Raw genomic sequence first — 27,431 nt, forward strand, 5'->3', positions numbered from 1 at the left:
CACAACAGATGACCTTTGGGGTTTAACAAGTGTTAATGAAAAGGCATTTAAAAAAACTTGATACTTGAACTTGATACCGCGGACATATTCGCAGACAGCTACTAAATTTCGGATCTGTCTGACGTGGAGCAATGTTAGCATTCATTTGAAGCCAGCTAGCCGTCAGCACACTGTTACAATTACAGTTAAACAAGGCGAGGACCCAAATGCAGAAAACACATGGGGGACAGGATTGGAGAACAAAAAAAACAGAAACATACCACGGGGAGACACTAGAGATGACACGGGTGGGAAACACAGGGTGGCATCACAGGAAAAACACGGACGAACTCGGATTGAACTGACAAAGGCATGAGGAAGAACAAAGACTAAATACAGACACTCTTACAAGGAGATCAGGTGCAGGTGGAGCGAGGGAAAGTAACAGGCGAGGGAAAGCAATGCAAAAACACAGGAAGGAGGGAAGACCACAGAGAGGGAGGAACTGAAAAGCAAAATGCAACACACACAAGTGTACAATGTCAAAATACAACAGGAAATACAAGAACAAGAACCGGGATCGTGATACACACAGTGCTTTTCAGGTAGCTTAGGTCGGGGCTTTTATTGATTTTGCTGCGTACGATTAGAGCGATGGCGATGAACCATAACACTGAAGTTACGGGCCAAAAATAGCTGAAAGATACTAAGGTGCTCTGAAGCGGAAGGGAACGGAGGAGCTGGGGGTATTTATGTGGGTTTAATGACCTTTTTCACATTATGGTACACAGCCATTTGATTGTGTGTGTTCAATCATTGACTATAGCAGCTTTAAGGACGAGCAAAAATGTACTGTATGAGGAACGCTCACAAGCTTTGCCACAACTTTACAGCAGTGTATACTGAATCCCTGAAGCATGCATTTGCCATCATCTACATCAGTCTGTTCAGCGTTCGTTCTGTGCAACCTTTGCACCAGGTTTTCAAACAGCGTGTGATGTTAGCGTGGCACTGTGACATATTGATCAAAAAGAAAAAATACAGCCTTTGTAGGTTCTTTAATTTATCCGTCAGGTGGACAAACTCAGGTGGACCCTTGAGCAGTTAAGGAGATAACACAGCAGGCGGATTTACATGCTGCAACTGATGCGAAAAAAAAAAAAAGGGGGCCACCTCGCTCATCATGGCCACATCAAAGAGAACCTGGTTATTAATGGGCAAGGAGAGCCCTGGAGGCTGCATTACCATCACATACACCTCGCTGTCCTCATTTATAATCAGCAACGCACACACAGTGACCGCAACGCACGGCAGTGCAAACACACACCGTGACCGCACAAGCAGGATAAACTACCTTCCCATAACAACCAGGAGATGTTGTTGCCTCTCACAATTAATTAGGTAACTTATTTAGCTCAAGATGCAATATGCATGCTAACTTAATGGGTTATGTCTGGTTTCAGGAAAAACAAAAAAAAAAAGAGAGAGAAAAAAGCTTTGATGTTTACAAAACTTGGCAGTAAATCACTGGCAGCGAACAATTACAGAATTAATGAAGATCCGGAAAACAATAGCCGTGGCTGCTGTTGCAAATACATGCATGTTAATATCTCAAAAACGCATGCATGCTAAATGTGATGTCGGACATTAGTGTGCCTCAGAGTGTATTCAGGCTTATTATCAGTGCTCTCTTACTGGTCTTGAGTGCCTGGAGTATGGAGTGATGGCTGGCTTGTCTTTTGTTGTCAGTCCATCAATTCAATCTATTTTGGACTGCGGTCCATTTTTTTTTTTTTAGACAAAATTGAAACTTTGAAACCATTTACCACATACAATACAAAATGAATGAAAAGAAACATACATATATACAGTACATAGTGAACAAATTAAACAACACATTAATTATGGGCCTGTCATTTCTCTGCCTTGTGTAAAGTATTTCAGTAAAGCTTTTTATTAAGGTCCTTAGGAAACAAGTGTAAGTTAATAAATAATGACCCACTTAAATCTTAGTAGATGGCAGTAGAAATCATCCCCATATTCATATGGTGACATAGAGTGGAGGGAGGGGGCTGATAACTACAAAACAGACAGGAAGGCAGCTAAAACATCCAAAACTCAATTTTATTTTTGTTTCAGAAATGATCATATAGATTTTAAATCCTGAAATAAGTGGCACTGCCTCTGGAGAAAGTATCTGCTATCAAATTTTCCCCATAGTCTTCAGTGAGAGTCCTTCCCCTCTCTGCTGGCACTTAAGCCATATTCTTTCCAGCAAACCGCTCTCTCAGTTTTTCAAGTGTGCCTTTTTCAAACTGCTGTTTTCAGATTTCTTCATGGCTGTTCAATAAAACTTTGTTCTGTTGTCATTCCTGGATGTTTTTTTTTGATGTGTCATTGTCCTCCTGGAGGGCCCATGACCTTCAACAGAGACGCAGTTTTGTGACACTGTTTTGTAGCACTCCAGAAAAACAACAACAAAAAATGCAGAAGGCAGAACCAGAGGCAGCAAAGTGAATCTAAAACGTCAATGAACTTCCTCCACGTTCGACTGATGGTACGGTGTTATATTCAAACACGAAGTTTGTGTAGTTTGCCAAAGAATTTCGGCTTGTTCGTTGTGTTTTGGCAACTTCCATTTGGGCTTCTTGTGTGTCTCTCTCAGCAGTGGGGCGCTCCTGGGTTTCCTACCCTTTCTGACGGCGTCCTCGTCCAAGAACTTTGCAGCACCACGGGCCTTCAACTTCAACATTGTGTGTGGTGGACCCAGGGAACATCAAGGTCTCTGGAGATGGACTTGTAGCCTTGAGATTGTCTTTGATCTTGTCTATAATCTTCTGTCTGACATCTTCAGGCTATTCTCTGCTCTTTTCCCTTTTGTGCATGTGCATTGTGTTATGCACAGTAACACAACACAGCTAAATGAGTACTTTGCTCCATTCAAACTGGCTGAATGACTGATTATTAGATAGGGGCGTTAAAGGTGGATCACCTGCTTCAAATCCAATCATTTCTTGCAACTTCAACAAAAAAAGGTCCAAATAATATTATTCTTTATATTATTATCCTTTTTTTTTTTTTTTTTTTTTAGATTTCTGTGTGGAATAGCTAGGTGAAGTAACTCATTTTTATTCACCTTTTCTGTTTTGCTCCTCTGTAAAGACAATAAAGGCCGACCCAGTCTTCGAAATTAAAATTGGTGACGTACATTTCTGCAAACCTCTGTGGGTTTAAGTTTCAGTTTTATTTTCACAACGCTGTGCACATGGTCTGGTTACATTTGGGCACAAAAACACTGAAATTAGGAGAACATCATGTTTTGGCCTAAAATGCATTTTTTGGTCGGCACAAACATGGCTGGAAATTGTCTGAGGTCTCCTCAGAAATATCTGCAGTCTCCAACTGTGGTGACTGGTTCGACCTTCTCACCTGAAACTCCACCACCATTTCTTTCACCCCCCGACTTGGAAGTCAGGTCATAAACAAGTAATGTGAACATGACACGACATGTTTTGTGGAAACGTCTTATCACATGTAGCCTGTGATGCGCACAGATGTGATATCAGTGGTTTGGTTTGCCAATGTTAATGGATAATATTTTATTCTGGCAACAGGGCTGAGAAATGCATGTGTTGGTAGCATACAATGTTTTAATTTCACAGTGTTTTGTATTACTGTGTGTTATTTAAAAAAAAAAAAAATGCCGGGGTGCCAAAAATTGTTCCAGTCTATAAGCCACACTAACATCACCCCAAAAAGGGTTCAGAATATCTTCAATATGCCTTTGGACAAGTCAACTAATATGGAAATTTTAAAACCCTGTATGGGAAAATATTCTGTGCAGTGCAAATGTTCCGATTGGGGGTCATTAATGACGTCTTTGGACAGACTTGTTTGCATGGTGGAGCAGAAGTGAGGGATTTAGGTCACATGCAAATGTCTTGCTTGTAATATTTTCAGCATGTGTTGATCCATCTGGAGCTTGCAGCAGAATAATAAGCACAAGCCTGGCTAGCATGTGCCGACATTCAAAAGGCGGCAAAGACATGCTCAACAGCTAAAGGCAACATGCTGTGTAGCTTAACTTAACTGGGCTAAAACAAGTTTCATTTCCCTGTTGGATTGTTATATAGGTGCACAGTATCCCTGTCCAAAGAAAAGCAAAAACCTGGACCTGTAACTTGTTGAATGTTGCCTAAAATAAAGGTGCAACTCTGCAAACTTGCATCGCTCACCAGGGCTACAAAGTGTCCTATTTCAGCGGAACACTGTGTTTTTCCAGGGATGAGAGCTGCAGGGAGTGATGTCTGTGCACCCTGTGTCGCTACGAAAAATTAATTAAACGCGACTTTGGGTCGTGATCACACATGTCACGTTAGATTTCCAGCGCAAGAATCCCCATGCTGAGTGCAAGGCTTCATCTAATTATGGAAAAGTTGTCAAGGCGTTGGCGCTCCTGCTTGGTATCTGCGCGTGGTACCCGTCTGAGAGACAACAGGCTGTCGGAAACCTGCGCCCACCACTGCCTCTCGGGCTAAAACCTGTGCGATGTGCAGGCCTCACGAACTGTCTGCGAAACGGAGGCGTCTCCTCGAATTACTCGTGGAATCATTCATGGGAACAGCAGAATGGTAGAAAGCTGCTGAACAGGGGTGGTTTTGATAATCGTCCCCATTCAGTCCACCACCAGCCAGGCAGGGCACGGAATTTGCTGAGAAGGTCACTTGGTGTAACAACTTGCGATGTTTCACAACACAAAAAGTACCAATATTTGCATTGGGTTATTTATATAAGGCAGGTTCTGGTGCGCTAAAGAGTATAAGGAAAAGAAAAGAAACAAGGAAAGAGAGTAATTTGAGTAAATGCAGTCATTGTTATCGATCCCATGGGGTTAAGTGCCCCTGCTTAATGCCAGAGAGGTCAAAGGTCATGACTGAAGCTGATTACGTGCTGCTCAGGCACACTTCAGCAAGCCGAATGTGTCAGCGCCACTCTACTCTAAACGAACACTCTATCTTTGACTCACAGCCAAGATTTGAGCCTGTACAAAAGCCTCAGCTACCACATGAAACAAGAAAATATACAAGAGGACGATCACATTTCACTGTCTCCATTGGCAGTGGTGTGCACATCCAAAAACATGCTATTCACTGAAAGCTGAAATGCTACTGCATCAAATAATATTACTGGATGTGACCGTGATGACTTGCAAAGAGGCTTACAAACATGACAGTTAAAATTTTGATGCACGGGCTTCATAAACCCCTTTACATTACAAAATAATGTAAATGATGCAATCACTTAACATTCCAAGTATTAAATGTATCGTTTTTGACTACCACGAATATATATATTTTAATTCCCCCGTCTTACTTTATGAATTCAATTATTTTGTGTATTACTGCATCATGTTCACACACATTGTGGTGACCCAGATACGCAAGTGTGATATGAGAAGAAATAAAGACACACTATCAAATCGTTTTGTCAAATAATTATTGTAGCAGGGATCACTTCAAAATAATCATCATCATCATCATCATCATCATCATCATCAATATTTAGGTTTTATCTTGTTGATCCAGTTAATGTTAGCCAGCTTAAACAGAACACGGCAACAACTAGCTTGTTATTATGGGACATATTTCCCCCTCGCTTTGGAATAATGAGTGATGAAATTTGTCTTCGGTCATCAAAAAGTCTGGTTCAGGTAAAAGAACAACATTTCTAATATGATCGTATAATAGCCCATGACAACAATTGATTGATACTGAATTACTGCTGTCCAATCTCATGTTTAACGCAATGGGGTCAACTTTGTTAACACACTGACAGCAACTTTTGTTATCTCTCCAGCATCGGCAAAAACGATCTTGTCTCAGTTGCAGAAGATCAAATTTATAACAGATTCAGAGACTGCAGCCATTCATTTCCAGCTCAGATATGGTGCTGAGCCTCTGTGCTTTAGAGGATTTTCCGAGGCTTGGTTGCGTCAAACCCTACATGACTGCTTTAGCTCACCTGAGAGGACACTGAAAGACTCCTGCGTGGGCACAGGGCCTCTGTGATTATAGGCAGTTTCCATGAAGTACCGACAAGATGCAAAGGTATAAGGGGATTTCAATCTTGTCTGATCATCAAGCACCCCGCTTCTCTGATGCGGTGGCTGCCGTGAAACAAAAGCAAAGCTAAAAGGAGGAAATGTGAGGTGAAACATGGTGGTGAGGTGAACATGAAGACGTTTATTTCAATAGGTCGATGTAAAGTTTCATGTTGGGTGCATTCTATACTGTTTACTGGTTCATCTGTATTCTGCAATCAATATGTTTCATTTCTCCATTCAGCCACTTTCAGAAGGGTACATCGTGCCCTTTGTGAGTGAGAACAACAAGCGGTTTATTGGTCTGTATAAAGTCCTTGAAGTGTAAACTCTTGTCTTATAGAGTGCAGCTGTGTGTTGGATGACTGGAGCTGGAACTGGAAACTGTTTTCAAGCAGTTAAGAGCGGTATATTTTCAAATGTTGCAAGTGCTCGTGACTCATTGTGTGAGATACTTTAAGATGGCAACAGACACTTCAAGGTTTTTTTTTTTTTTGCATAGAAAATCAAATTTAAAGCATTATTTATTTATTCATTTATTTATCTGTTTTTTTTTGTTTGTTTGTTACCACTTAGAATTCAGATAATACCTCTTTTTACATTAACTTTCTCTTAAAGATGAAATGGAATTTAGAGATCGCTCACATTTAACCAAGATTTATTTTATTGGTAAGGATGCCCATTAGCTGTTCCCTAAAAAATATAGCTCCTCTCCCTGGGGTCCACATTTTAAAAAGCAGAACATACCCATGTATGAATATTTAAGCTTAATACACTGACAAAAATAAACATGACTGAAATAGAAAATTGAATATATAATTGACATATCACAAACTTCTTGCTGTTGTTGATCTTAGACATCTTGGTTTATTAAGATGTAAGTGTTAAATGTTATTAAAAAGCTCACTAGTTTATCGATGCTGGATCAGATGTTCTTCTCCTCTCCAGTCTGAATCTCTTCATATGTGATAGCAGCATATATTCACCAGAAATGAAGAGACCAGCAGCAAGTAATGGGTGGTACCATAATGCAATATATTCTATTAAACTGATCATAGACAATTGTAATATCTACATAGGTTTTGTCCAATTTACCCCTCATCATCTCGGGCTATATCACAAGCCATAATGGCCTTCCACTGGCCCAGCCATTCAAAGACTGCACAATAGAGGAGCCTGAACAATTATATGCATTCAAAGATGTAGCTGGTGAAATGAGCCCCTGAGTAAATGCTGTGATCTGTAGCTTAGGGTATTGTTGCATTTACAGCAGCCATTATCTTGTGTCATTATGCATCAGCAAAACAAGTTTCAGTAGAAATAAAGGAAAAGGTCATTGAAAACAGAATGAACGCTGGAGAGTAGTTAACAACGGACAAAATGTGTGCATTAAATTTCCGCTACACTACAGTGTAAGGCCTTTACTGATCTCTGCTCAAACAACATGTTAGAGCACCCTCTGCTGGTCTTTACACTTGTCTGCTCTTCTTCACAGCTCTGCAACTCTGGGCATGTACATGAGTGAAGGGTATCAAGTGAGGCAGTTAAAATGATCATTTATAGTCAGAGTAAAACAGTGTGTGTGCAATAGTTTTTAAATGTGAAGTGGCAAATCCTGCAAACTTAAATCATGAATTGTGATTTGAATTAAAAAAAGAGACACATGGCGGCTCCTGAGAGGAAAGTGATGTTGTCTGAATTCTGCTGTGGCCACACAAGGATGCAAGCAGAACAAGCTGAGTGCGTGGTGGTGGTGGTCGAGGGCAGACTGGAGCAGGGTTTCGGGCTTAATGCCAGACAGGCGGCAGGGAGGATGGGTAGACAGACTCACACAGGCGACATTCCCTCAGGGGCTTTACTGATTGGCACTGATCACAAGGTCTCAGCAATGTGCCATTTAATGTGAGACTGTAAACAAGGTCAGAATGATGTCAGCTCGCAGCTGCCAGTCACCCGGCCCGACTGCGACCAGCAAGGTGCCACAGAGGGCTGCAGGGTGAGGCGAGATGAGCTAGTCCTCTACAGTGTTTTAGCTTTAGTGAAGTGGCTTACATGCTACTTTTGAACAGTGGCTCCCAACCAGGTGTAACCTCCCACAAGGGTAATACTGCAAGTCGCCAGTGGGTAGGCAGTGACAGAGGAAAGATTGTAGCACAAGTAAAATGAGGAAATAGAAGATTCCGAATTTGATGACATATATCTACATATTTAGACAACTAAAACCACCGAATGCCACACATTGTGCCTGAGAGTTTGCGAAAACATGCTAGCAGAGAATTATTAAAAGGTAATAGCTAAAAGCAGGCCTGTAAGGCAAGTAAACCTTTGCTAAAATTGGTAGCTAAAAGTACCGGTTTAATTGTTAAGAAAAATACATGACAACAACAGTTCATGTGTTATGGCTGACCCAGCTGGCTATGAAAAAGCCTAGCTTAGGAGATAAAAAGCTCAAGAAGTCCAGCTAATGAGTACATGAGATACAGTGCAGAAGGTACATTTAGTCATTTATTAATTTAATCTAAAAGTAATGATAATATAACAAGCTAAAAGTATTGTACAAATGGTCGTCTTAGTTAACTAATTGTGGAGGGTAAATGGTTTGAATGCTGGCTAAGTGGATAAGCTAGCTAACATGGTTAAATGGCTAAAAGCACCAGCTGAATACAGTGTATAGCCAAGCTGTTAAATATTAGCTCAGCAGTGCTAGAAATACATTTATTTTCTAAAATAAACAGATAAATGGTACAAATAGATGGTTAGTAAATGTTTAACAATGAACTTTACTGTAAGTAACAATGCTACTGTGCTGAATTACACCTCAAATCAACCCCAAACAAGTGTTGACAAACAACATGATTGCAAAACCTCAGATAAGTTCAAACTTTACGTTTCTTTAGGTTCAGTCAGACCTACCGTGTTTAGGCACAAAAAAACACTTGGTAGGGGTTAGGAAAACATACATACATACAACATCTTGTTTGCATAAACCTTATCTACATTGTTAACCAATATGTTATTATGGCGACCAGGCTGGTTCCAAACAGTTCACACAGGCTAAGTTTCATTTGATAAATTTGAAATAGGATTGAAATACATTGCTAGAATGCTAAAAGTTGATACACCTATGTAAACTTATAGATGCATGGTTTGAAAAAGTTGTAACAGCTTCAGAAGAAACATCTAGTATCTACTTCTAGCCAAGTAACAAAACCAAACTTAACACGCAGACTTCAGCCACATACTACTTTAATGTAGTATGTTGAATACCATCCAACTGAAATCCATTCAAATGATCACGTTTTGATCATGACTGGTGGTTTTTCTGTAAAGCAGATGTCTGTCATCTTTTCTATGTCGGCACATCCACAACCAAGCGGAAGTTGTTTGAATAATACCATTTACAGTCAGACGGCTGACAGCTGGGTGGTGTTGACATTGAGACATATCGATCATCATGTCAGAGTGCTGGCTGCCCAGGGCTGAATTTAAAGGGAGGCCGAAGCAAGGAGTGGAAAACAAATGTTTGCCTCGCAAAATGGTGCCTGGGGTGAGACGCTCAACATTGAAAGCTGACTGGTCTGCTTGCCTTTCTATTGATTTTGCACTGGGATGGGCAACGGGCCAGCCAAGGCCTCTGGTACTGACTGTCTGGCCAGTGATCGATTAATTCATGTAAAATACTCCTCAGCTTGAATCAAATAACACTAAACAGGAGAGACTCAAAATGCACTGTTGGACCAGAAGCCTGTTTGATTAACCAGCTGCTTTCAGTGCAGCTTCAACGTACACTCACACACACCTCATATTGTGTGTGTGTATGGCTCTGAATATTAGACTACATACACCACAGTTAATGCCTTTGGTTTCTATTATAATTGCATAAAAAATTATAGTAATTGATTGATTGATGATATTTTATATTACATGCTGACCAAGTCTGAAAAGAGGAAGTTTCTTGTTAAAATCTGATGATTAAAAAGACATTTTTTCTGCAGATGGAGTTGATGAGGAAGCCCCAGTAAAGGGGCTTATTGTGTTGCAATGACAGAAGTTGGGCTCTGGAGGGAGCCAGCGCCTGCTGAGACGCACCTAAAAAAGCCCTTGCAGTGCTTTTTCAAGCAGGTAACTCACAGTGAAGCAAACAAAAGAATAAGTGTGACATTTATCAAGACAGCTGGTAGGATAAAGGAACAGTCCATGCATTCTGGATTGAAAAAAGGAGGTTGTGCCTCAGCAGTGGGATTCTTGTGCTGGAGTCAAAACATTCCAAAGAAACATGGAGGGGCAGAACATCTCAAATTTCCAAGTCAAGGAGGACAAAATACTCACATACCACTTTTTATCATTTGGCTCACATCACATTTGATAGAAACTAACGTGTTTCAACACAGAGACTTCTTTGTCTATACATTCTGATAAAGCTGCAGAGAGGAGAGTGAGGTGTGATTTAAAATTTTTACAGGAATACGGGGGGGACAAACTACATAGAGGCTACTTTAAAAATGTTAATATCTTTATTGGACGTCCACTTTTGTGTCCTAGTCTAACACTCAGTGCATCCTCGCCCTTCATTGGTACCAAAGCAGTAGTCTTCAGACATGGATGACATTCATCAAAGCCTTTCTTTATTTGACAAAGAGTTTTTTTGTTTATAGCCTACGCCATCATAAAATTACTGCCTATTACAGTACAAGTAACCTGTGAAGGACTTTCCCCAAATATATCATAGTAAAATATAATGTGATAACAACAATAGTGCAATATTCCAGAAGTTCTGCGATATACTTTCTGTTCCACATTTTATCATTTTCCCTCCTTTAATTCATTTATAAATACCTATTCATAAAGTTATTTTTAAACTTCAATGCTTTTCACTACTGGAGAGGAGGACATCAATGACACCAAGCACAGTAACTCTACATGTGTTGTCACCATTTATTTCACAGTAATATATTAATGAGAAAAATTCTACACACAGCCGGTTTCTTATTCCAGCATCTCCACTTGGGATGATATTGCATGTCAGTAGGTACCCGTGCTGCTCCAGGGCTCAATCTGTCCCTGTGTCCGGTGCGTTAAAGTTTGCACGACTGCACAGTCATACTGTCGGCAGGCCAGCGGTACGAGTCCACGACAAACTCGTCATAATCGGTGCTGTAGGTGAGGGAGCGCACGTAGGCCTCTTTGTCAGACGGCTCCGGACGAAGCGTCGCCATGTTGTGCTCGTAGGCGTACTCCATGATCTGTAACACACAGGTGTTGGGAAGATTGAATTTTGTTGCAGTTTCACAAGCCTTCAAACAAGTGGACTCGCACAGAGACACGGTCAAGTGCTTCTGCTCGTTTAATGTGTGATTGCCGAGCTCTCACCCTGACAGCCAGTTTGAGTGAGACATCCCTGATAGTGCTGAGGGAAGGATACAACCTGCCCTCGTTCAGGTCCTTCTCTGTCACCAGATCAGCAAGAGCCTGTCAAACAGTAAACATGTAAAAAAAAAAAAAAATTGGGTGGTATGTTAAAATAACTTCCTAATGCAGGACTTTAACTACATTACTAATAGTTATGTCACACTCTGGTGTTTATGAAAATCACAGATTTCCCCACTTACACCAGATATATACACATATATGTCAGTGTGTTACCTCTGCTGCAGTGAGGAAGATTTCCTCAGAAATGTGTCGGACGGTGCAGGCGGTGACACCCAGGCCCACGCCGGGGAAGATGTAGGCGTTGTTTCCCTGACCGGGGAACAGTGTCCTCCCATCAGGCAGCGTGACAGGGTCAAATGGACTGCCACTGGCAAAGATGCCCCGCCCCTGAAGCAAAGACAGTAACGGTGGCAGTTTAATACTTTCATCCGCGAGGAGGAGTAAAATCACTCATGGTCAGGTACAACAGAGTCTAAAGGGGGGACTACCTCTGTGAGTGTGTAACACTGCTCGGCAGTGCATTCGGCTTTGCTGGTCGGGTTACTGAGGGCAAAGATGATTGGCCGTTCGTTGAAGGAAGCCATGTCCCTGATGATCTGCTCGGTGAAGGCTCCGGCAACAGCTGCCACACCTGAGACGTTCATAGATTCCACTTTAGTCTGCTTCTTTAGCAGCTTTTCTGAGCTTTTCAATGTTTTAACTTCGCAGACAGGATGTAAATTCAACTTCAGCATTCCTATATAACCTTACAGTCTGTAAATGTACTGTCAGTCCTTTCTTTCAGCGATAAATCACTGAATCCATCATTGTGCAGTAAAACGACAATGTCTGATATCAAAACATCAGATGCTTGTGGTTTTACCAATGATAGCTGTGGGTTTCAGTTCCCGAACCACATCCTCCAGTTTCTTCATGTGTGGGTGCTCGTGAGCAAACCTCTCCTTCTCGTGGGTCAGGTGGTCTCGACCCTGTGGATGTGGAAAGGACAGATGAGGAGGAGGACATTAAAGACATGAAACCATCTGTGGAAACACCAAAAGCTCTTCAAATTGTACTTGGAGCAGTTGTTATTGTCCCCAGTTTTAGTGTTGAAGGTATGACAGATTCTTGTAAAAGTTCCTCTGGTTTGGAGGATCACCAAGTTGGTAAACGAGAGAGAAAGAAGGAGGCGAGAAGAGATGAATCACAAAGAGGAGAGGTGAGATGGAAGAGAGAGGATTACTGGTGTAGTGGAGGGAACACTGAGAAAGCCAGGAGTTGAAGATGGTGAAGAGGAGGAAGAGGAGGAGGAGGAATAAGGGATGAATGACATGCATAATGTGGACAAAACAGATGTGTAACAGATGTTAATGTTCATCTCCTGGAGAGTCTTTGCAGTGATTCCAAGAAAAAGACCTCTGTCATATAAATTAATGCACCATGGGTGATGTTTTTTCTTCATTTTGGAGTCGCTGATGTCAAACAGCTTAGGAAAATCCACAGTTAGAGACTCTTAACCTGTAAATCAACCTGTGATGTTTTGTGCATCTCACTTTTTGGACGGAGGTTCCTGTCATTTGTTCTTGAAGGCTGAATGTATTGGACTATTCATTCTGGTCTATTACGACTGTCAGATTATGACAGATTGGCGCTTATGCCTGCATGTCGCGCGTTTTGCAGTTTTTTCATCCGTGCACCTTGACAATGAGTCCCTTGGAATCAACCATCCAGATCTTTTTCAAACACTCTTCCTTAGCGAGCCCCTCCTTCTCCATGGCCATGGTGATCAGCTCAGCAATCCCCATCGCTGCCTGGGAGTGGCACAAAGCGGGAGAAATCAATGTCGTCAAAGAGAATATCTCATCTGATATCACACAAGTTGTTTCTTGATGACCTGTGGCGGTGGCCTATGGCATACACTTTAAGTGTGTACTTTAAGTGTGCTGCACATACCTCCCCTGCCCCTTGGAAGACAATCGTGTGGTCGCACATTTTGCTCTTGGTGATGCAGAGGGCAGCCAAGAGCCCAGCTACTGCCACTGAAGCAGTTCCTGTGGAGTAACACAGAGCAACATCAGTTTTATTCTTCTCTTAAATGAAAATCGTGTCGGATTTGCATTTATGTGTGTGTTTTGAGTGTGTTGAGTTACCTTGGATGTCATCGTTGAACGTACAGTACTTGTTGCGGTACTTGCTCAGCAGACGGAAAGCATTAACATTTGCAAAGTCCTCGAACTGAATCAGGCAGTCCATTCCATACCTGTGAACAGAGGAGCTGCATTTATACCTGAATGAACCAACAGGAGGAGTTGAAACGGGCAGAGGAGGAGAAATAATGGGGATGGCAAAAGCTAATTGTCATCGTAAAGAGGCGAGGGGTCATTAAATTGACTTTTGCACACACTCAAACACACATAAACGCACTTGAAGAGTCAGTCTGCTCTCAAAGACTTTATTTCCGTCCTCAGGGGGGCGCCCTCTCACTGCACGACACAGCACAGTGCAGATGTGAGGAGGAGATGCTGGCTTCAGTGTTCTGAACATTCACAGTTGTATGGAAATGATGTTGAGTAACACTCTCTTTTTGTTAGAGGCCGTGTCTTAAGTGAAAACGTAAAGCCACAGAACTGTGTACACTTTTGTGTTTATTAGACACTTGACAAGATGACACCTGTTTCCCCCCGACTTTACGAGAGCACCTCACAACGAGCATCAGCGAGGGAGGTCAAACCTCCACAAAGGAGCAGAATAACAGAGATGCAAAAAAATGCGAGGGGAAAGAACACAGCGCCCACCCAGCCTCCCTGTAAAGCAGCAGAGTTCGATTTTACAAGATGCCGCTCCGACCACCTTTCACGTGTAGTCAGTGCAGCAACACAGAAGCCCGTGCCAATAAGCTCCTGCAAAAACATCATGCAACAAAAATAAGCCATAAGCCCGGCGTTATGAGACTGTAAATTAGATTTAGCAGCGACAAAGAGGAATCCCAAGTTCCCATGCCTTCTGAACAGATGGACTTCTGTTGAGGAATTTACTGGATGTTTGCAGAGTGACTGCTGCTGCTCTTTCTCCAAGATGAAAGACAGGTTTTTCAGCTGGACCTGGTGAAGGTGTCCAAGAGAGCGCAACGGCTAAAAAGCTAGTGACTGATAGATGCTGGAAAACTAAAGTCAATGAATGCAGATTTCAACAGTGGCACTACTTCAATCCAATTTGCAACTGAAAAAAATCCTCTATTGTTGAATAGCTTTTTTTCTGGACATAGCTGTCCTTGCTAGCTAATAGCCTATTTTGTACCCCAATTTTGCCACCCCGAATTAAACTGAGCACATTTAATCAACTTAAGCTAGAAAGCTAATTAAGCTAATGTTAGCTATAAGACCTGGTTGAAAATGTGTCTGACTTTTAGCGTTAAACGACTCTTCCAAAAATAGGAATCCAATAAAAAGGGTCATGTGTATTGCAGTGTAGAGCTAATTTGTCCAGGTTTGCTAAGCGCTGCAAGGGTGATGTTTTTATGTCGGCTAACCTGACAGGTAGCATCGCTTCCTTCTACACTATACACACTTAAGTATAAACTGATCAACATTCGAGTTGGAAAGTTAGCGTTACAATAATTTGCAACTAAACATGTCAACGCTTTATAATACAAATGTGGGGTATATACTGAGGAAAATCTCCTATGCTCGTGTAAACCACTGACCTTATTTCAAGCATCACATTTAAACTCCAATTAAAAAAAAAAACACTGACTTCTAGATGAGGGAACCTGATGAGTGATGAATGATAACTATTAGTTTTTTAGGACTCGTTCTAGGATTTCATTCGAGCATTACACTGTTGAGCTAGTTAGCTTACTTGCTTGCACAGGTTAATGTTAGGCTTTATTGTTTACTTTCAAAAAGGGTGGACTTACTAGTGGGTTAACAAACGTAACACTGTCATGACTCTAAGATTCCATAAAGGACCCAGACGAAGCTGCCAACTTTCCCGGAAAACTCTGATTGGCTTCTGTAGTATATAGACTGGCTTCCGGACAGTGGGCGAGCGCTTCATTGTGTATGTGACATTGTGCATATTATTTTAACCTATTACTAGTTTCTCAGATGGACACAATGGGAGGAAAGGGTGAGGTTCTTCTGAAACGTGCATTGAGAAGACCAAAGATCACGTTTCACCAGTGAGTGATGGAGGAACTGGCAAAGCAAACAGGCTGAGCCGCTCCACACACCACCGTCCCCCAACACCTGCAGCCCCGCCAGGGAACAACAGGAGGAGGTGAAATCCTTCCTCGTCACGTTTGTTTTGTCACCGACAAGACGCTGTTTGCTCCTGTTTTTCCGTCATTTAACTCTCTCTTTCTTTCTGTTACAGTCCTTTCATAAAACCCCACCTCATGCCTTATAAGGATAAGGATTCTCGTTTGCACGGTTATTGTACAACTCACTAAAGCTGTTTCCCACTTGTTACAGCGGCTGCTAAACTGCTTAAATTCTAAGCAGGGGGAGGACGAAGCTGAGCGGAAGCGGAGGGGGAAAAGAAATGCAGGATGAGAAGAGACCTGAGTTCAACAGCAATAAAACTTCATGTCCTGATGAGAGACTGCCATCGCTGGGTCACTGTTTATCCTTCGCTCTGCCACACTGCGAGACATGGATTCCTAACACGGAGACTGACAGTCCGACTGACTTACTGCCAACACGGCAGTAGCGCTGAGGAGAGAAATGTGTTTTCTATCAAGCAGAGAGCAGTACTAAAGCACTGAGAGCTTGTGCGAAGAGGATGAATAATGAGGCCAAGAAGGGAGCTATAAAATTTTCATTGTGTTGGGGCTTTAGGAGACGCAGACAGGCGACGGGCGAGGATAGATGTGGCCTTGCCCCACTGCCAGCGCAGCGCCCTCCTGGTATGGTTTGGTGCAGCTCGCTACTGGAGAGGTCAAACCAGTTCAGGCCGAACCGAGCTGCTCGTGCCCAGAGTCCAACAGGATGGATTTAGGAGTCCTACTTCCATCCTGCATGAACGCTCAGCAAAGACGGGGGATTAGATTTTAGGGCTTTAAATAAGAGCGGAAACCAGTGCCAGATACTGAATTTGGTGTTTTATTTAAAATGACAGCGCAAAAAGATCAGAGACTCCTGACACAGATCTCAGAATAACTGAGCAGTGAACACATGCATATTTAAGGGCATCCACTGACCGTAAGCTACAGAGGGACTATCTGTGGTTGTGGCGATACAGAGAGAAGGGAACATCTTCCCAGTGCAGAAAGCTCTTTGGTCCTTGGTCTGAGCCAATAAAGACAGGGGGAGTGGTTTTGACAATGTGTGTGTGTATGTGTGTGTTGCCCAGAACAAAGCTCTTCTTGGAGGCCATTTGTGTTCGTCGTCCCTATCCTGCATGAAAGTCTGTTGTCTTTCCCTGACGACGCTCTGAATGGAACGCCAAAATCTGACAATGTGCCTCTTTGCCAGCTAAATAAAAAAAATAAATACCCTGGACAAAGACAGCGGGATTTGCTTTTTTTGTCTAAGCTGAAGTATCAAGGGCAGTAACCTAAGCAAGGCAGGGCACACACAAAAGATGAAAAACACAGAGCACGTTCCTGACAATGCGGAGAGGAATCCATTCATGTGTGAGAGGCAGGGGAGGAAGACGGACGGACTGGGAGAGAGACCATTCTCTCACAAAAAGTACCATAATTGCTATAAACAGATGTTTGAACCGGGAATTCTGTTATGGATCAGTTTCTGTAGACTGTTTTGGATCGGCACAGGGTAAATAAAACTGAGTCATCCAAGTTTATTAGGTAACATCTGAAATTACACCCTGCAAATCACACTATCATTGTTTATGGCATTTAAGTTTTGAACAAAACACTCGCTCAGTACATGTTACTGCATCCTGGAACAAATCGTTACAAGGGACTAAGACAAGAGACAGTCTTTTTTTTTTTTTTCTAACTCACTGGTACTTAGATTACAATTATGGGATATGCTTTTATTGTAACTAGGTTACAACACAGACAGTGGAGGAAAATAGGGGTGAGGGTGCCAACAGCGCAATCAAAGTTATGGTGTCCTGACAACTTAAACTGCACTATTATGATATTCTTACAAAGACATTGTGAAAACTTTTTTACAATGCCAGTGACTGATGCACATGAACATTTGCAGGGGAATAAAAGATCGGGCCCACAGGAAGAAGGATGCACCTTTATACCTATAAAATATGTACATGTACATGTAACATGATGTTAAAATATAGGCGATGTTAAAATATAGGCGATAATTCATGTTGTCTTTGCGTCCAATGCATCCCTCTGATGTTCTGGTGTTGTTGCTAGAGAGCTAATAAGTGACCTTGTAACATAAATCCAGACTGAAGTTTACTAGTCAGTATATCCACATTATTCCCAGTACTCACGATCTCCCATTATCGTTCCCCAGGAAATTTGTATACAGTATAGAAAGCTATTTTTCACTCACAAATGAGTGTTTTGAGTGTAATCTATTTCTAGGTTCCTCCTGAATGGAAACGTGTTACCCAGTGCAGGCTGCCATCTAAAGCTGTACTGCTCACGATTCCTTTATTAGTCACGATAAAAGTCATTGGTTGATAGAAACTGTAAATAGCTACATATGGTGACGAGTCTATCTTGACTTTGAACTCACAACAAAGGTGAGGACTTGCTGTAACCTCCACTGTCGAGATTTGGCAGTAAGATTTCTCTCCGTCTCTCTGTGTAGCACTTTGTCAGCAGCAGTGTCTGTTCAGTGAGTTCTGAGACCTCAAAGGTCCTGGTGGGAAAGCTCTCACATCTGTCACTGTGATGTGAGAGCAGGCGGGAGAAATCGGCCTTTCACCTGCTCAAGGATGTGAAACAGTGACAGTGAAAAGTCTTGGTTCTGATGTGGCTACTCAGGTGGCTCCCAGTGAGTAAAGTCATATAACCTTTGCCTTTCTCTTGATGAAGACTGCAACACAAATGTGCCTCATTAAGCTACATCCATGTGGTAACCTGAAGAGACTGAAGAGAGAGAAATGATGTAAAGTATAAGTATCCACTTTATGTGAAAAGGAGAATTATAACCTTACTCTGTAGGTTCTCTCAGCTTTACTGAACATTTTAGTGTCTTTTAACTCCTTGTGTTGTCTTTGTTTTTGGCCCTCCCTCACTCTCACTGCTCTAATACTGAAGTTTTCAGATGTAGCAGGCAGCATTTTTTATGGACAGTTCTGTAAAGGCCCACTTTACACTACCTGCTCATCACCAAAAAGCTAACAGACAAATGTAGGAACTAGCAGGTGACCATCACGGACCATTTAGCATGTAAAAGCGACATATTTGTCTTTGGAGTTGGCGGAGACCGACACAGGAGAGCAAATGTTGGCAGATTCTGCAGAATATGGAAATAGAGAACCGTTCTTGAAAAAGTTGTTGTTAATATGCCAGTGTGTTGCATCAGTTGTTGCAGGGTTGAATCAAATCTTGACTACCCACGCTTCATCAAGACTTTGTGGGAGTGTTTCGATCAGATTTGACTGACAGTTGCCTTGAGCAAACAACCTCAGAATTGTTATCACAGTTTGTTATGAATATTGCCAAATCCTAATTGACGATTAGTAGTGATATCAACTCTTCCCAACTGAGCTCTACCCACTGTAAACCAGTGAAACGAGCTCAGGCTGAAATCTCAAACGTGAAATAAATAAAGCTGTTCAAACTTTGGCAGCAAAGACCGCATCACTTATTGTAAGAAGCAAACTGAGTAAATTGAGGGCCTCTAAAGACTTTCACCTCAGAGACTTGTGGAAACAACCACACCAGCAGACAAGACACATGGTGATGAGACATAAAGCCATCTGGGAAACATTGCCAGGACAACACAGAGCTCCTTTGCGCTTCAAACTTTTATTTTGCTGTGATTCATGACTTAGAACAATGATATGATACGATATGAGTGATATAAAACCTAGATTCATTGTTTATGGAGTGGTATTCTTAGTTTCTGGGTGCTTATTGCCATACCAGTCGCACATATTGAGAATAAATGCTTGTGACATTGTTATTAATGTATGATAGTATGAAAAAGAGGGTGAGACATGAGACGACTGACACTCTCCCATGTGGCGAATCACTCAGACGTTTGGTGTTATGTCTGTGAGATGAGTGACCCGGCTCCCGCAGGAAACACAATCCAGCTCCATCTGAGACCTGATGAAATCTGAATCTCCAGCTAATAGGAAGTAGGTGGATGTCATTTATATTTCCAACACTCAGGGGGGAGACTAAAAGCAGAGCTGAAGGTATGAGAGCATTCAGAGCCAGGGAGGACCTCTGCAAAGAAGGTCACAGACAAGGGTGCTCTGTCCAAACACAGCTGTCGAACCTGTGTGCACACATGTGTGTTTGTGTACACACACACACAGGCTGTCTGTTACCGCCGTCCCCACGGGGCTTCATGGCTTTTCGTGGCTGAAGCCTTAATAAATCCCCAGCCCCCTCTCGCTCTCCAGAGAGCCAGCATCTCTCAGCACACATTATTTCTCAAATCCCCGAGCCGTCATTAAAGACAAAGACGCATTCTGCATTCTTTCTCCTCCGCTGCTGCTTTCATCCATCCATCCATCCATCCATTGGTCAGTCTGTTCCTTACTCTCTCAGTGCCAAGACTTGATGGCATTCCTGGAGTCTGTGCATGCTACAGCACTCAGGGTTGCGTGGAGAACACCCTCCAGCCTGTTCTGTCAAATACTGTACAATGGTTTCTGACATGAAATGTTTCTGACATCAGGTTGAGTTAATGAGTTAATGAGTCCACTGGATTTTTTGACAACCCAAAAGTATAACTGTAATGATGTATGTCTACCCAATTTCTACAAGTACTGTACATCAATAATACAGAAAGTTTTGGCATTAAAGTGTCTTTAACATCTGGGGAAACACAACATTATACATTAGAGAGTGACGAAGGAAATTGGTGAATGTGGCTGAATGTAAAGCTAACATACTGGCATACTGTGGGTTAAAGTAGTTGTGTTTTAAAGGAAATCTGTTCATGTTAGTTCCAGGAGTTTGATAAGAAGTAAATATGATGCTTAGCTTAGCACAAAGAGATAGAGACTTAGAAAGATTGAACATCTTTGTTAAGTGTCTATGGCAACAGTACCACATGTCGCATGACCACTTCAATGTAAAACGATTTATCTGCCAACTCTGCAACTCTAAATCTGCCCATAACAAATACACATGAGGGATTAAGTGAGACACAATGTGAAAAAACTTTTCCCTGACAGAAAACATTGAGCTCAAAGTTTTGTAACCTTTGCTGAGCCTTGGTTCATCCTCTCCATATTGTTTCGGGTGTGTGCGGGAGTAATGTGATCAAGGGATATAATTCATCTCTGCCTGAAGACAAACGCAGGAGACAACACCTGCTGATTATTCAGATGGAGCAGTGGCGCTGGAGAATGGGAGGCTGGCCTGAAATCAAACACCAACTACTCTCCTTCAACTAAGATTTATTTTTAAACCGCGGATTAAAAATTTCCTCGCCAACCTTTGCTGCTTATTGATGATGAGTCAGTCTGAAGTATTTACGTTAAGTTTCTTAGAAAACTAAACATGAATATTACTTGAAAGACTGCAGAGCTGTAATCATTGAATCAATCTCTGAGCCCGTAATTACTCATTTTCCGCCAATCTGGCTCCTTTGGAGAAAAAGCCTTCGCTGTTCCCTGTAGTTGAGAAGCCACCCAGTTATTAGATTCTTGGCTTCCTGTTGCCAGCTGGAGGGGGCCCAGACCCAGGGCTCTCCCACTGGACTCTGGTCTCTCTGGGTTAGGACGAGCCTTAACCAGGCCCATGTGTGTGTGTGGCTGTGACGGCTCCATGGCACACAGTGATCAAGAGTTACACAGACGTGTCGGCATGCATGCAAATCAAAGATATACAAAAAAGTCCCATTAAGGACAGAACCACAATAAACACACAAGGCACGAGTCGCGAAGGGAATCAGTATGACTCACTTAAGATATGATCAGTGTCTGAAAACCAAATGAGGGACAATATGGAATACTAAACTCTTCAATATGTCGCTCAAAGAAGCCAAAGCTAACCCCTCACTCTGATCCACTGCTGAATAAAACAGCTTTTAGCGTGTCAACATGTTATCACAAGTCTGAATGATGCGACCCCTGGGAGGATATGGCAAGATATCTTCATTGGACCAGGACCATTGGAGTCAATACAGAGAAAAACACAGATTCTTCCACATACCAGAGCTCCCCCACTGTTCCTGTAAGCACTGCTGTTTGCAAGCTCAATCATATTCCCTAAAATCGATCCAGTGTTCCATTTCCAAATATCGTCTTTACAAACTAAGACGCTCACCCATTGTTCCTGATTCAAAAAGCTGTGATGGACTGATATGCAAGTCTGATCACTGTAGACAGTTGTTTCAAAATAGATCACATCACGTTGCCAAGAGTTAAAAAAAAAACAAAAAAAAAAACAAATGTTCAGTAAAACTGTCCTCTGAATAGCTGGTAAGCTTTGCCCTCCAGCATCTGCCCGGAGAGAATCATGCCACAGAAATCAATAGCAGTGATGGTTACCACAGATCTCTGATCACTTTTCAATGAGCTCATGTTTCCATTCAGCCAGGAAGTAAAGTTTTGATTGACATCGCTTAGCAACTGAAACTTAGTGCGAGCAGTGAGATTCTGAGGTCTGGAACTCTAGTCACAGATTATTCGGTTTTAGCTCCTTTGAACTGACTTTGCTAAACTGCTTAACATATTTCTTTTAACAGCACCATGTGCTGTCTGTGTTAAAATGACAATAGCAGACAGTGTGGAGGGAGTGGGCAAATGATGAATTCAAGGTCAATGTGATCGTACCTGTCTGACACAGCCTTCATAAATTCATCCACCAGGTCATCATAGGCCTGGCCTCGCACTCTCTTATGTCTCAGGCCAATATACAGAGGGTCCTTCAGCAGCGCCTGCAAAAACACATGGAGGAAGAGGACAGAGCATGAAGCCAACAGGAAGACCGAAGAAGGAGCCAAGAGAAAATAAAACTTGCAGTTTTTATTGCGACATCTCAACTGGACATTTTTGTCTTCAAACTGCACCAGAATAACTTGTGCCAGTTAAAAACTCCAGTTGTGCCTACATCGCCCACAATGCAACATGGCAACTGAAAGTTTGGTCAGTGACAGGTTTGTGTTATACTAGTGAGGGCAACGAAACCCAGCTGAACACATGACATCTGTTTACAGTCAAGATGACAAAACAACAGGAGTACAGTTTCCACTTATAAATCATTATTTAATATTTACTATGATTAAACTGGAACAATGAAGTAAGGAAAATTCCTATTATCCCCACAGTTAGTGCCAAATTACATTATTTCCAGGAAACAAAAATATCAGCAAATTAAAAACTTATTAAATAAAGTGCTACCAATATGACTTGTTAGGCTCAAGTACCAAACAAACTGAATCCTGCACTTCCTATAATGCAACTTTTTAATGTCCGTTTATTAAAACAATGTTAGCCTAGTAAATGCTGACCTGCTGTTCATTTATCATCATCATCCTCATCCTCATCCTCATCCACATCATCATCATATATTCTCATCACATTTCAATGCCTACGTAAAGAAAATCACATGTGTGTGTATGTGTGTGTATCTCCTGCAAGCTCATACAGACTATAAAACTCTCAGTATCAGGAGCAACAGATGAACTTGGGGAATGTTTGAGACTGAAGTGTGTGTGTGTGTGTGTGTGTGTGTGTGTGTGTGTGTGTGTGTGTGTGTGTGTGTGTGTGTGTGTGTGTGTGTGTGTGTGTGTGTGTGTGTGTGCGCAATTTCTGTCCAGTCTTGACATTTGCTGGATGTGAAAATTAAAGAGAGAGGAGAGACGTATACAGTGTGAGAGCACACCTTCACGTGTCTCTGCAGACCTTAGAGCTCTGCTATTAATGTGAAGCATGTGTGTGTGTGATCCTATAGCGCTGAGAAACACCTCCTGTCACATCACCTCACACAGTCTGAAGATATATGTATATGCAATTCTAAGCCTGTAGCAAACTTACTAATGATTGATATTACAATAAATGGTTTATCATAATAGCAATACAGTTATATATACATATATATAATGTAGTAGCTTGCTGAGCGACACGATCAGCAGAGTATGAATCGCATCACACACATGCTTGAATTCGCATATTTGTGCAAAGTACAAAGAAAGTTGGACCCAGTGGTAAAACATTGTGCCATAATGCTACTTTTGGTCAAAAACTCCACAGGGTCCCTTCAAGCATCAGACAAGGCTATTGTTATCATTTTGAGGAGGGCCTGAATGTCTATACTAACTTTCACAGCAATCCATCAAACAGTTGTTGCTTTTGGAGTGAGATGATAAATCTCAAAATCACAGAAGCCAGTAGGATTAATCCTCTGGTGACTACGAATGTCTATACACAATTTCATGGCAATGCATCCAAAAGCAGTTGGGGTATTTCAGTGGGCACCAAAGTGGACCAAGAGACCAATGTGGCAATCTCCAAGTGAGAATATAAGGAAGACTAGTTGGAAATTCATTGAGCTCCGAGGACAAGGACGAGGACAAATTAGAAAGATAGATATAAATACGCGACTATATGGAAGATAGGCGTCTCGGTCATCGTTTGTTCAATTCATGTCAACCAAAGAGTCCTTGAAAAGGCAAACTAACAGTGTGAAACAGATGAAAAAGCAGCACCGGTGAACCTTTGCACCTTAGTATTTTGATGAATGAGAGGGATACAGCAGGGAAGCGAGGAAATTTAGAGCAGAGGTTGATGGGAGGCCATGTGTGTGAACCAGTGAGACAGACGGAATGAAAGAGTGAGTGAGACTGTGATGAATCAGGTGGAAGTAAGTGCCACGGTGATAGAGTGCTCACAGACTAATCTGCACATATTTTATCAAGTAAGTATTTGACATGCTGCACCTGTCTGACAGAGCACGGCTGTAGATTCCTCTCTGGACAGATTTTGGAAGATAGACTCGTCATTCAAGTGTGCTTTGACTTTCAGGGAATGTCAGTCCCAAAGGCTAGGGAACTGTATCCGGAGTGTTGTCGTGCCTCATTGGGAAAGGCGACCTTTACTGCTGGAGATGGATAATTAGAGGGTGCCACTAAGATGAGCGTGGCTTGGAGAAGGCTGCGGCCACCTTTCCATGGCAGGGTCAAGAGTTGCCATGTCCAAGAACAGCTCAAGAGGTTTATTTCAAGCAATATTTATTTGAAGTTGACAACTCATTTCCTGGCAAGCGTTTAATGGGCAGTAATAGGCTGGAGGTGGCCAAGTTCAACTGTATCCAAAACAGGCAAAACATTTCATGTGATCCCACAGAGAAGTGGATTGATATCAGAGAAGGCTTCTGGAGGTAATTTTCAAAAGATGATGCAAGAGCGTGCAAGGAGAAAGATGAAAAAAAAAAAAAAGCTCTTTTGGAGTGGTTCACCTCTGCAGCGGAGTTTCACTCGCAGTTAATGTGCCTTCATGATGGTGAGGTTCAGTTTTGTTATTTGGTCCATTTACACACTGACAAAACTGCATTTGAAGGATAAGACCCGACTTCAGACAAGGTGTGGGCTTACACTGTAGTTACAGTGCAGTTGCCACAAAGGTTCTGGCTTTAAAAAATGATGTTAATAATATCTTTTTAAAGTATTTTATGATCCCCGAGCTTTGTGGAGACTTGGATTACACCAGAAGAGCTGAATGAAGCAATTTTATGTTTTTTTGTTTGACTTATCAAAATAAGTCCCCGTCTACTTTAGTAACTTGGAAGAATGCTGCAACGCTGATTTGCTGTGAAGCTCCAGAAATGTTTTGTGGAATACAAAATGCCTTGCGCCTTTCCATCAGCAAGGGGGTGAGTGGATAAAGATTGAACTTTGACCGTTTAGGTGAAATTACCGTTTAAAGTAGGGGTGACCAATATTGGTAGAAAAAAAATCATATTGTCAATACTTTGATAGATATTACAAATGATTCACAATAAGATGGAATGGTCATTTTTGCACCACAATTTCATTTTCATTTGCAAACACAACATCAGCAACATAAAATCATGATGATGGGACATTTGCTGAGGACTGTACCAAACACACATGTCACTCACATCAGGAGAACAAGAGCTTTATTAAAAAGTTAAAGCTTCTACGGTTTGGATATGGCACCAGGCCACATTGCGAGTAATTCAGTAATACTTTGATTAATTATGCAGTCCTACTTTAAGGGTGAAATAGACGGAGGTGCATTATAGGCGCATGGGATCAATCTGAGTCACTTTCAAGTGGGCTGACCTCATTGACACTGTGCTGAACTGTTGACATGAGTTGTCTCTCTGTCCCAGATTATCTGCTGCTGATTGGCTAAGTTGTCCTTTGTGCTGTACAGCCCCTTTCCTCTCAGAAGGGATTAGTCCTCGTGTATGGGTTTACAGTTCATGCTTGCAGGAGACCCGCAAGCTCCACTTTCACTGTTGCAACAACTGCTGGACTCATAATATAAAGTTTTATTTGACTGCTTTGTTGTTCTGAATTTCTGGTGAGGGAGTGGTGGTTAAAGTAGTTTAACATTAAACTCGCAGTGTTAAAAATGTGGCTGCAGCATTTGAGAAAAAAAAAAGAAAGAATCTGAATGGTGGAACGAGGCCAAACATCAAGAATAGACTGGACCTGTTTGGGGTAAAGGACACCAGACAGACACTGGACACATAAAAACCCACCCGGTACAGGCACACAAACAGCATATTGTCCTGGATGACATCACTGACTCCCTTCTCAGTGTGTGTATTGAGGTTATTCCAGGTGACATCTGGCCCAGGGATACACACACAGAAACAGTCTGGAGAGATAACCAGAGGATGCAGAGAAAACATTCTCTGAAGATACGCATGTCTCTATGTCTTGTTTGTACTGCATGAGTTAAAGAGATAAGGGCCGTCCAGGTAGTGATAGTTTATTGCTGGATCTCACACGCCGTAACACAGCTACCACTTTCCCCTGTAGGAAAAATAACAATTACACAGTATCCCAACAGAAATTTTACAGGCCCTGGGCCATCTCATGGTCTGATAAGATTAAAGGAGTAGGTCATTTCAGGGAATATGCTCATTTGTGTTCTTGATGAGAGTTAGAGGGGAAAAGTGTTATCAATCTGTCTGCATGTCAAAAATGAAGTCACAGAACAGGAAGAAATACTCAATGTTTAGATTTATTTGGGGATTTTTTTTTGGGACTACAAATTACTGCATTTTTTGTTACTTTGGATGGAGCAAAGCCAAGTGTTCCAGTTCTTTTACTAGGACAGCTAACCAGCTTCATGTTTAGCATACAGACATGAGGCTGGTATCATGTATTTATTTCCAAAAATGTTGAATTTTTTGACTACAGAACAAAAACAAAAGCATATCTTGGTCAGGGGGTCCAGCTGATTCACTGTTTGAATGTCTCCCTGCTTGCCTCTCTCTACCCCCATCACCACTCAAGGACAAATATAATCCCATAATAACAGTCATTTTAATAATTAGCTACAGCTACCACTACCTCATAGCCTCCCACCTCCATCTGCTCCCATCGTGCCTGCATAGGCCGGGCAGGGACGGGTACAGAGGGGCAGCAGGCTAGCCCTGCTTCCCATATGACGCCAGTCCAGAAAAACTACACACACACACACACACGCACACAAACACAATAGCCCATTTATCCCATTACAACTCATTTAGCCTGTCATCCCTTTAGAATACTAGAAAACTGGAAAAGTCATCCAGGGCCAAGCAGACTACAGTAAAATCCATTTTATAAGTTTTTCCTTTAATAAGCTGAAATACTATATTTGTGTGTGTATTTGCTTGCAGACAGATTTGCTC

The 27,431-nt window shown here is 41.9% G+C and overlaps 1 protein-coding gene across 1 annotated transcript in view; it reads right to left on the reverse strand.

Moving 5' to 3' along the window:
* Window positions 1–10,682: 10,682 nt before the first annotated feature.
* Window positions 10,683–27,431, reverse strand: part of me1 (malic enzyme 1, NADP(+)-dependent, cytosolic) — an 82,089-nt gene continuing 65,340 nt past the window's right edge. Inside the window, exons 6-14 of the mRNA XM_037075464.1 lie at window positions 22,394–22,497; window positions 13,639–13,748; window positions 13,442–13,539; window positions 13,186–13,299; window positions 12,372–12,477; window positions 11,998–12,140; window positions 11,723–11,896; window positions 11,450–11,548; window positions 10,683–11,322 (exon numbers count right to left, since the gene is read on the reverse strand). Coding sequence (XP_036931359.1) covers window positions 11,155–11,322; window positions 11,450–11,548; window positions 11,723–11,896; window positions 11,998–12,140; window positions 12,372–12,477; window positions 13,186–13,299; window positions 13,442–13,539; window positions 13,639–13,748; window positions 22,394–22,497 — 1,116 coding nt within the window. The 3' untranslated portion in view covers window positions 10,683–11,154. The remainder of the gene's footprint in view (window positions 11,323–11,449; window positions 11,549–11,722; window positions 11,897–11,997; window positions 12,141–12,371; window positions 12,478–13,185; window positions 13,300–13,441; window positions 13,540–13,638; window positions 13,749–22,393; window positions 22,498–27,431) is intronic.

Source organism: Acanthopagrus latus, chromosome 17 (genome assembly GCF_904848185.1).
Source record: "Acanthopagrus latus isolate v.2019 chromosome 17, fAcaLat1.1, whole genome shotgun sequence".
Classification (NCBI taxonomy): Eukaryota; Metazoa; Chordata; class Actinopteri; order Spariformes; family Sparidae; genus Acanthopagrus; species Acanthopagrus latus.